The sequence below is a fragment of the Notothenia coriiceps genome, unplaced genomic scaffold (assembly GCF_000735185.1).
Source record: "Notothenia coriiceps isolate Sejong01 unplaced genomic scaffold, NC01 NC01_scaffold00017153, whole genome shotgun sequence".
Classification (NCBI taxonomy): domain Eukaryota; kingdom Metazoa; phylum Chordata; class Actinopteri; order Perciformes; family Nototheniidae; genus Notothenia; species Notothenia coriiceps.
Genome location: NW_011349854.1, coordinates 1 through 9,539, shown reverse-complemented (window position 1 = coordinate 9,539; position 9,539 = coordinate 1). Strand labels below are relative to the sequence as shown.

Genomic DNA, 9,539 nt, shown 5'->3' with positions numbered 1-9,539 from the left:
TGTTGAGTTGTGTCAGTTTTTCCATCAAAAATATTTCTTCTAGAATTGTTACCCATTGGTTTTTCGTTGGCGGTGCTTCCTTACCCCAATTCCTAGTGATAGATTCCTCGCTGGATATTAGCCTGGAGATTTACCCACATTTACTACATACAAAAATAAAGTCTTTCCCACAAACTTGTTTTGCTTACCTTGTGGGGACCAATAACTGGGTCCCCATGTTATTGGTGGTCCCCACAATGTCTGAAAACAGGTATATTTATATCACACAGCTACAGTAATAATTTATTTTAATGTTTTATGATTCGTTTTAAGTATTTGATTTATATTTTCAGTCTGCTGGACAATAATAATATTCCCATAATAGTTTCAATTTACATGTTTGATTTATTCACCACACAACACACACATTTGTTTAGTTTTTAAACATGTAAAACGTAAGTTAATTTGACATTAAATTGGTCAAAATTCAAGTGAAGTAAGACTTGTCACAGAGATTAACAACTTCAATAAAAAACCCACACAAGAGTTTGCATGACATTACATCACTGCATACACACCTAAACACACTTCTAACTAAAATAAAACCTCAAATGAAACACAAACTTCCATAAATCCTTTTCTTCTGTGACTGCAGGTATAAAAGTGTGTCTGTTTGTTTCTTTACACATCGAGCGTCTCCACACATTTTGATTTAAATCTGTGTGTCTCTCGTCTGTGTTGTCCATATATGGTTACAGTGTTTAAAGAAACCTCAGACTGGCAAATCAAACATCCGTAATAACAGAGTGCCTCTCCTCCCTCTGTAATTACACGTTTCAGCCAAATGACTGAGCAGCAGCCGCAGGAAAACAGTCCAAATGTACAAAATGTACAAAGAGTACAACATGTTCAGATATGTAGTTCTGTCTGAGCGTGTTGAAGGATTTAGATTTGTGGAGTAATAGATTACATTTAACAGGATTACATAATCAGGATACAAAAAAGGTATTCATATTTATGCTGCAGCAACACAAACATTTCCCAATTTCAATAAAGTACTTCTTATCTTATCTTATATTATCCATTACAGTTACATAAAAAGAGATGTAATCAGATCACTAGTGCAGTTCTAAAGATATTGGGATTAACCGCAGGATTACCATGTTACTATACATTATAAAATAAAGATAAATATATTATAGGTAGAAGTAATGCCTCTCTTTTCTCTTGGTTTTCATTCAGGCTTCTTTCCTTCTTCGTTATTTTAAATATCTCTGTTTTAAACACAGTAGATGCAATAAACAAAAACTGCATTTTTAAACTCTTAGGTCAAAGTCAAAGTCAACTTTATTGTCAACCTTTCAGTTTGTGTGGACAGACAGAGAGATCGAAACACCGTTTCCCACAATCTCGAATACAAAAAATACAAATATATATACAAATATGTATATCCAATTAAGACATGAATAAAAGCACAACAATCAATATATTCAAAATAACAGTCAATTCAATATTTCATCTCTCTGTGAATGATTTCATTTGAGTTTTCTCTGCACACGGCACTGCAGGACTGGAAAGTGTCGGTCTGCATTGGGTCACACGGAAACCGTTTCCTGAGAAATAACTTAACTTCTATTTTTTCTCACAGATCCTTGCCTGGATCACCACTGCAAGAAGGGCAAAGTGTGTGAGGTCGATGAGGATAACACCCCCATGTGTGTGTGCCAGGATCCATCCTCCTGCCCCGCCTCCGATGGAGAGTACGAGCATGTGAGTCCTGAAAAATTCTCTTCAACCTATCTTTAACCCTATCATCTGTTTCGCCTGAAAACCTGTCCCTATCGTTTGTGTCCACTTCCATTGTCTTCTCCATGATGGTATGTTTGTGTTTTTATCGTGTTCTGTTGCTTTTACCTCTTAGAATATTTAACAAATTGCACGGTGTCCTTGGGTGTCATGAAAGCCGCCGTAAATAAAATATATTATTATTATTATCATTGATATTATTAAACTCAGGTTTAAACTTGAAATAGATGGTGAAAAAAAGTTGGAAATGGATGCAGCGATTTCTGATATAAAATATTATCCTACAGAACAGAACAGCTGACAGAGAAGAGAGAACATCTGATCCTTTACAACAAACACTATCTGCTCTTCTGAGGGTTTTACTAACACTGTAATCCTGCTAGTAATCCAGCATTTTTAGATATAACAGTAATCTGATTACGTCTTTTGTTATGTAACTGTGAAGGAATACCGTTTAAACTCATTGTTTCCCGTCCTTCTGAAGGTTTGCGGCACCAACAATGTCACCTACGAATCCTCTTGCCACTTCTCCGCCACCAAATGCGCTCTGGAGGGAACCAAGAAGGGCCACAAGCTGCACCTCGACTACACCGGACCCTGCAAATGTGAGTTTCCTTCCTTCCAGCATTTCAGATTTTCCCCCAAAGTTAAGGTTTCCTCAAAGCCCTGACTCAACACTCAGACATTTTAGATGATATGTGAAAGGTGCAGAACGTATAAAGGCGGCGCGTGTGTGTGTGTGTGTGTGTGTGTGTGTGTGTGTTCAGTGTCTCGACTCTTTGCCTTGCTGTGATTAATAGGCGGATCCTCACACTGTCTGCTGTATCTGTACAGACACGCAGGCTGCATTTCTTTCACTGTTCAAACTGAACACACACACACACACACACACACACACACACACACACACACACACACACACACACACACACACACACACACACAACANATGTTGGTTACAACAACAGAAGCAATGTAACAATAGGCCAGCAAGGCAATACAAAATAAGAATAAAATAAAAGGCTATAGGGATATGTCCCATAGGGCATGTTATTATATTCTTGAAGATATATGTATCTATTAATTATTGTTCCAGTCAAATGATTTTTGTTTTGAGTATGCCCTATGGGACATATCCCTATAGCCTTTTATTTTATTCTTATTTTGTATTGCCTTGCTGGCCTATTGTTACATTGCTTCTGTTGTTGTAACCAACATGTTATTGCCATGTATAATGTGACAATATTTGAATTACAAAAAAAAAAATCTCCAGGGAATTGTAAGTCGATGCAATGGTGTGTGTGTGTGTGTGTGTGTGTGTGTGTGTGTGTGTGTGTGTGTGTGTGTGTGTGTGTGTGTGTGTGTGTGTGTGTGTGTGTGTGTGTGTGTGTAAGAACGTTTTTTGACAACTTACTATCAGCAAAAGCCTGTTCCTCCTCAAAAATGTCGATGGCCTCATCAAACTCTTCGATCTCAACCTGAACTGGGTTGGCCCCGACCTCAGGCTCCTGGGGAACAAGAGAGGTCAGAGGTCAGACTTTACAAATAGTACAAATACCTCTTTACTATACTTAAGTACATTTTTCTTTTTCAGCATGGAAACATTCATTAGCTAACAATGACATTATTGTTCTATTAATATAAAGGGAGTTCAGGTACTCTTTAAAACAGCTGCTAGTTATGGGTACTTTTTACTGAAGTACATTTCAAAGCCTCTTTACTTTGACTTGAGTAAAGAAGTTTAGTCAGTACTTCTACTTTCACCAGAGTATTTTAAAACATGAATATCTGTACTTCTACTTGAGAAAAGGATGTGTGTACTTTTGCCATTTATAATTTTCCCTGCAGTTGGTTTCCAGTCTTCAGGTCTATTTCTTCACGACGTCCACTTTAAACCACACCGCTTAAATATCCCTGGTTTTCCTAAAAAAACGTCACCACTAAAGAAGGTTCCTCCCTGAAGTCCAAACGGACCATAATATCCAGCAATAACAAGCAGCTGGGTCCACATGTGGTCAAGACAAGAATAACGTAATGGCTTCCTGACCGGCTAAAATTAACAGCTGTGGGATTTTGGGTCCCGCCGGACCTCTGGAGCAAGAAGCAATAAAAAGTTCCCATGAATGTTCACTCCAACGGTTTTATACGGGCACATTTGGGTAGTTTGGTATTGTTGACAACAGGCTATACACAAGTGAAGGGAGTTAGTCTCTCATAATAAGGCAACAACTGCCACGCCCCTCTGAGAGACATTTGTTTGATTGTTTGGATCGCGTCAAAGTTAATGAGTTTCCTTAGCTTATTAACTGTCACGAAAAACAAACAACTAAAGCTTCTTTGACCGCAGAGTTTAAAACATTTTCTCACAGATCAGATCATCTCTCTGAGCAGCTGCTTGGATCAGAAACACTTCACTGATGCCAAATCTAAATCCAATGAGAGCTAAAGTATTTATTTTCCCCAAAACAATCAGTGTAACGACGGCATACACAGGACAGAGCTTTGAGGGTTTGAAAAGATGATTTTAGTTCATAATTGGGTATTTCTTTTGTGTTTTTTGTCACAGTTTCTATCAATTATGGTTACATTTTACACATCAATGTAACTGCTGAGATCTTAATGGCATCTAAAAGGCATGTAGGTTATTTTGCGATTGTATCAGGACTGGTGAAGAGGTTGATATTTTAAGAGTATCGTTATCAGTGCAAGCTAAATGGCTCTATATCTCCTCTTACACATTTGTTAAGAAGCAGCCCCTCGTTGTGCTTTCACCTACAAGTCTGGAATTTGGTAGGCATATGTAACATGGTGAGACGCACAAAAAAGCCTATTGGACGTATATTGTAAACCCAACAGGAAGCCGGACATTTTGAATTTAATTTGCAACTTTTGGACACTTTTTCCAGTTCCACGTGCCATTTTTAAATAAACTCCTCCTAAGGTTTTCATCTGATCGACTCAGAATTTGGTCTGTACCTTCTTAAGACCTTTAAGATCAAAAGTTATTAAAAGCGTTAGTCTACATTGAAGGCATCATCTGGGAAAGGTACACTTATTGTATCAGAGTACTGAAATCATCCAGACTCTGCCTCATGGTGCTGGCCTAAAAATTCTACATATTCTTATATTTGCATCATCTTAGCTTTTAAGGAAAGAAAATCAACTTTAATCTTAAACAGATGAACATCTGGACTGACCTCAGCAATTGGCTCCTCGGCAATAAGGAGCTCCTCCACAAAAGCTTCCTCAGTCTGGAAAACAGACATAAACACATAGAGATTAATTAGTTATCATTTGTGTACATGAACACACACCTAGATAGAAGTCAGAAGCAGACCATGATGTCACCTTCAAATGCACACACACTTTGGGACAGCGTGCACACAGGAGAGCAATTGGATGTTCACACTATAATAAGAACACACCCACACACCAGTGGATATACACAGGAACTGAGGGTGGAAAGGAAAACACACACACGCACGCACGCACACACACACACACACACACACACACACACACACACACACACCCACCCCGACACACACACTCTCAGAGGATCTACTTCACCCTCCTCTCAGAGCCGGAGCAGTCAGACGCGCAGCAGCAGCGGAAGGAGCCGGTGGACTTTACGCAGAGCAGAAAAACACACTTTTTTCCTCCATGAAGTTTTGACTCTTTTTTCTCTGAGTTGATTTATTCCCTCGTGCTTCAGACTGACTTTCCGCATAGCAGGACACCCAGCATTTGTTTCTCCTTTTTCTTCTTTCCTGCGCTGATTCCTCCCTTCAGTGTCCTCTCTGAAGCCATGACGTCGCGCTGCAGGATGGAGCGGCTCGCGCTCACCCTGGTTCTCCTGTCGGTCTCGTGCAGCGCGTCAGAGTACGAGTACCTCTCCTGGAAGTCTGACGCGTACTCGCGCGGCTACGGGAAGGCCCCGCAGTGCGTGGACATCCCGCAGGACCTGCGGCTGTGCCACGCGGTGGGCTACGATCAGATGCTGCTGCCCAACCTGCTGGAGCACGAGACCATGGCAGAGGTGAAGCAGCAGGCGAGCAGCTGGGTGCCGCTCGTGCACAAGAGCTGCCACCCGGGCACGCAGGTGTTCCTGTGCTCGCTGTTCGCGCCCGTGTGCCTCGAGCGCCCCATCTTCCCGTGCCGCTGGCTGTGCGAGGCGGTGCGCGATGGCTGCACCCCCATCATGGAGTCTTTTGGGTTCCCGTGGCCCGAGATGCTCGCGTGCGACAAGTTCCCGCAGGACGACGTGTGCATCGCGATGACGCAGCCCAACGCGACCGAGAGCCCAAACCCCACAGGTAACATTAACTTTATTAACCCCACAGGTAACATTTGCGTAACGGTTGACAGGTGTGGAAGAAGTACTCGGATACTTGACTTAAGTAAAAGTAGAAATACTGCAGTCTTTAAATACTTTCAAATAGCAAAGAGCATTTCGATGTTGTCAAAACAACAAACATGTATCCTAGGGGTTAGGGTTATTAAGAGAGTCTAAACAAAACAAAAAAAGTGGCGACAGATAACCCACGTGTACCAAATATTACTTAAAAAGCAGATATTAAAGATATAAACAAATTAAACCATTTACAAAATACACATCCAGTGCCAGTATTTAAAAGTATTAGTAATAGTTATAAATTAGCAGCAGAGTGATGGTATTAAAGTGTCCTGCTTTGTCCTCATTTGTCCCACACATTGAGAAGATGTCCTGTATTTGATTGACAGTCACTCGTTTAAAATGTGTCTTTTATCCAATGGCTGTTTGGAAAGAGGGTTATCTCCATTAGCTGTGTCAGATGTCCACAAAGAAATGTATTTATATTACATTTAGCTGAGCTAAGGACGAAAAGAGCTGATATATTCACCTCAAACAGGCCATTGTTATTGCTGGTGCATAAAAGTGACTTTTTTAAACTATAGCATTACAGGTGAATACACATTGATTGAACTCTAAAATATATCATGTGTCAGTTGATTGTTGGAGTAAAAATCCATTCGAACCAAATATATTGAAGTCCTTCACTTTGTGGAATCGAATCAGCCGATTTTCAAACCTTATGGATAAACTAACTCTTATCATGTCTCACACAAGCTACTCTCTGTCACGGAGGAACACTGAGACCTCCATGTCGTTATTGTTCTGTTACGAGTTATTCAGACATTAAAGTATAAATGCTCATCTCATTACATTTGAAAACAGTGAAATGTTGACTTTCATTGAATGTATTGAATCCGCATGTTTAACATAACTGGATTAGGTTATAGTTGGAAGCATTAATGTTAAGTTGAACCTGATATTTGATGTGAAATACAGTTATTTATGATCAGCTTTTCAGTGTGTACTCCATAAGAGAAGAGAGAGGAGTGTGCAGAGGAACAGGACATATCTATAAGGTAGAGGTGGAAGAAGTACACAGTAAAAGCAGAGACATAGTAGAATTGAAATACTCTATTGCAAGTAAAAGTCCTAAGGAGTATTTCAGTGTTGTAATATATCAGATTTGTGTCGATTTAATGTACTTAATGCATAGTTCTGTTTTTTTATGAGTACTTTACTGAGAAGAGACATGAGGGTGCAAAGGGCTTTGGATGAGTTGAATATATATATTTTTTAAATACCTCGATATTGTTGCCAGATGTGGAAGAAGTACTCAGATACTTGAGTAAAAGTAGAAATACGATGGTCTTACTTAAAGTACTACTCAAAGAGCATTTCGATGTTGTGATACATCAAATCTTCCTGGTTAGATGAATGTGTGCAAAGGACTCGGCAACATGGAAGAAATGATCAAATATTTCTGATCAAATACCTCGAAACTAAAAGTACTCATTATGCAGAACGGGTTTTCCCCAAGTAGTAAAGTATAAAGTCACTTTAAGTGTTAATTAAATGTATAAAAGTGAGATATTTGCCTACAAAATGTACCGGATAGAAGTATATCCGAGTACTAGTATGTCTTTACTGCAGTACTTGAGTACATTTGGTGCATTTCACCACATTTCTGATCAATAATCAGCAGTTATGTGGATTTCATGGCTTGAATACAGTCTCATATCAAATTGATCAAACCTGATTACTGCCAAGAGAACTCAGCATGCCGTCTATTCATATTTTATTAAGATGCACTTTTAACCACTTGTGGACGTCTGGAGGTGTGATGCCTGGCTCAAAAGCACATTATCTGTTTTTCGATGAAGGCGGGCCACTTCGCTTTTGTCCGTAAACAAAGAGTGGATCTGCAGAAACACATTAAAACGTCTGCTCTGGCCCGAAAAGTAGTCAAATTTAAATATTTAATGTCTAAGTCTAAAACAGAGGAAAGCACCGGATTCTCACATTTAATTCACACGGAAACAGCAAATATGTATTTATTTAATATTCTTAAACGTTTGTTTTGCAATCAGAACAGTATGTGCATTTTACATCACAGTCCTTTTTCAAATCCAACATCATATCCTTGTCTTTTTTGGCAAAACGAACCCCTTTCCAAAAAGCTAAACTATTGATGAGAAGTCTGTCGTGTTTCTGGGAATAGATGCAGGACAACTAAAGAGTATATATATTTTCTTACCTAAATGTTATTTTCCTGTCCGTCTAAATGCAGATTCAACGCCTTCTCCACATGAGTGGAAAGGTGGATAAACAGGTGTTATTTAAATATAGTATATGCTTTTAAACTTCTTAAACTGAGAGACGCTTAATCTATTGATGTAGAATCTGGAAACAGAGAACATTGAGCATTTGTTGCTTGAAAACGGTTTGAAAAAAAGACTGCAGCCATTTGGGACTCCTTTCTAAACCTGGCATTAAGCAGAGAAAGAGGGAAGACAAACAGCTCTGGCGCGTTAGAGTCGACACCTGTGCAGCAAATGATCCTGAGAATGTTGTTTCAGGGAGGAAGGTGTTTGCTGATGCTAATCCCCACGAGAAGAAAGCAAACACAACCTTTTGGGGGAAATCAGCTGAACGGAGGATTTCAACTCATTCAAACCCCCCTCTGTAGTGGCTCTACTTTAAAGAGTCCTCTTCTGCTGATGTTCAGGTGTATATCAGTATGTAGTGTCTCTACTTTAAAGAGTCCTCTCCTGCTGATGTTCAGGTGTATATCAGTATGTAGTGGCTCTACTTTAAAGAGTCCTCTCCTGCTGATGTTCAGGTGTATATCAGTATGTAGTGTCTCTACTTTAAAGAGTCCTCTCCTGCTAATGTTCAGGTGTATATCAGTATGTAGTGTCTCTACTTTAAAGAGTCCTCTCCTGCTAATGTTCAGGTGTATATCAGTATGTAGTGTCTCTACTTTAAAGAGTCCTCTCCTGCTGATGTTCAGGTGTATATCAGTATGTAGTGGCTCTACTTTAAAGAGTCCTCTTCTGCTGATGTTCAGGTGTATATCAGTATGTAGTGTCTCTACTTTAAAAAGTCCTCTCCTGCTGATGTTCAGTTATATATCAGTATGTAGTGTCTCTACTTTAAAGAGTCCTCTCCTGCTGATGTTCAGGTGTATATCAGTATGTAGTGTCTCTACTTTAAAGAGTCCTCTCCTGCTGATGTTCAGGTGTATATCAGTATGTAGTGTCTCTACTTTAAAGAGTCCTCTGTCTGCAGGAGTGGATGAGCAGACCGTGATCGACATCCTGACGAGACGCAGCACGGAGCAGCGGAGAGAGATCGCCTTCGAATATGAACGGATCGCTAAGAAGGTTAAAAATGTTTCTTATTAATGAACATGTTGAAA

General features: G+C 39.7%; 1 protein-coding gene, 1 long non-coding RNA gene and 1 pseudogene across 2 annotated transcripts; 2 read left to right on the top strand and 1 right to left on the bottom strand.

The window, feature by feature from the left end:
- Positions 1-1,608: 1,608 nt before the first annotated feature.
- LOC104950189 (SPARC-like) lies at positions 1,609-2,470 on the top strand (the record flags this gene model as incomplete). The annotated part of the gene is made up of 2 exons (XM_010776674.1): positions 1,609-1,749; positions 2,270-2,470. Coding segments are annotated over 2 exons (327 nt in total), but the record flags the coding sequence as incomplete, so codon positions are not given.
- A 747-nt stretch (positions 2,471-3,217) lies between these two features.
- Positions 3,218-5,070, bottom strand: LOC104950188 (uncharacterized). Its single transcript, XR_798895.1, has 2 exons — positions 4,983-5,070; positions 3,218-3,293 (listed from the first exon to the last, which is right to left on the bottom strand). It is a non-coding gene; the product is annotated as an uncharacterized lncRNA (long non-coding RNA).
- Positions 5,071-5,284: 214 nt separating this feature from the next.
- LOC104950190 (secreted frizzled-related protein 1 pseudogene) lies at positions 5,285-9,504 on the top strand (annotated as a pseudogene).
- The last annotated feature ends 35 nt before the right edge of the window (positions 9,505-9,539 follow it).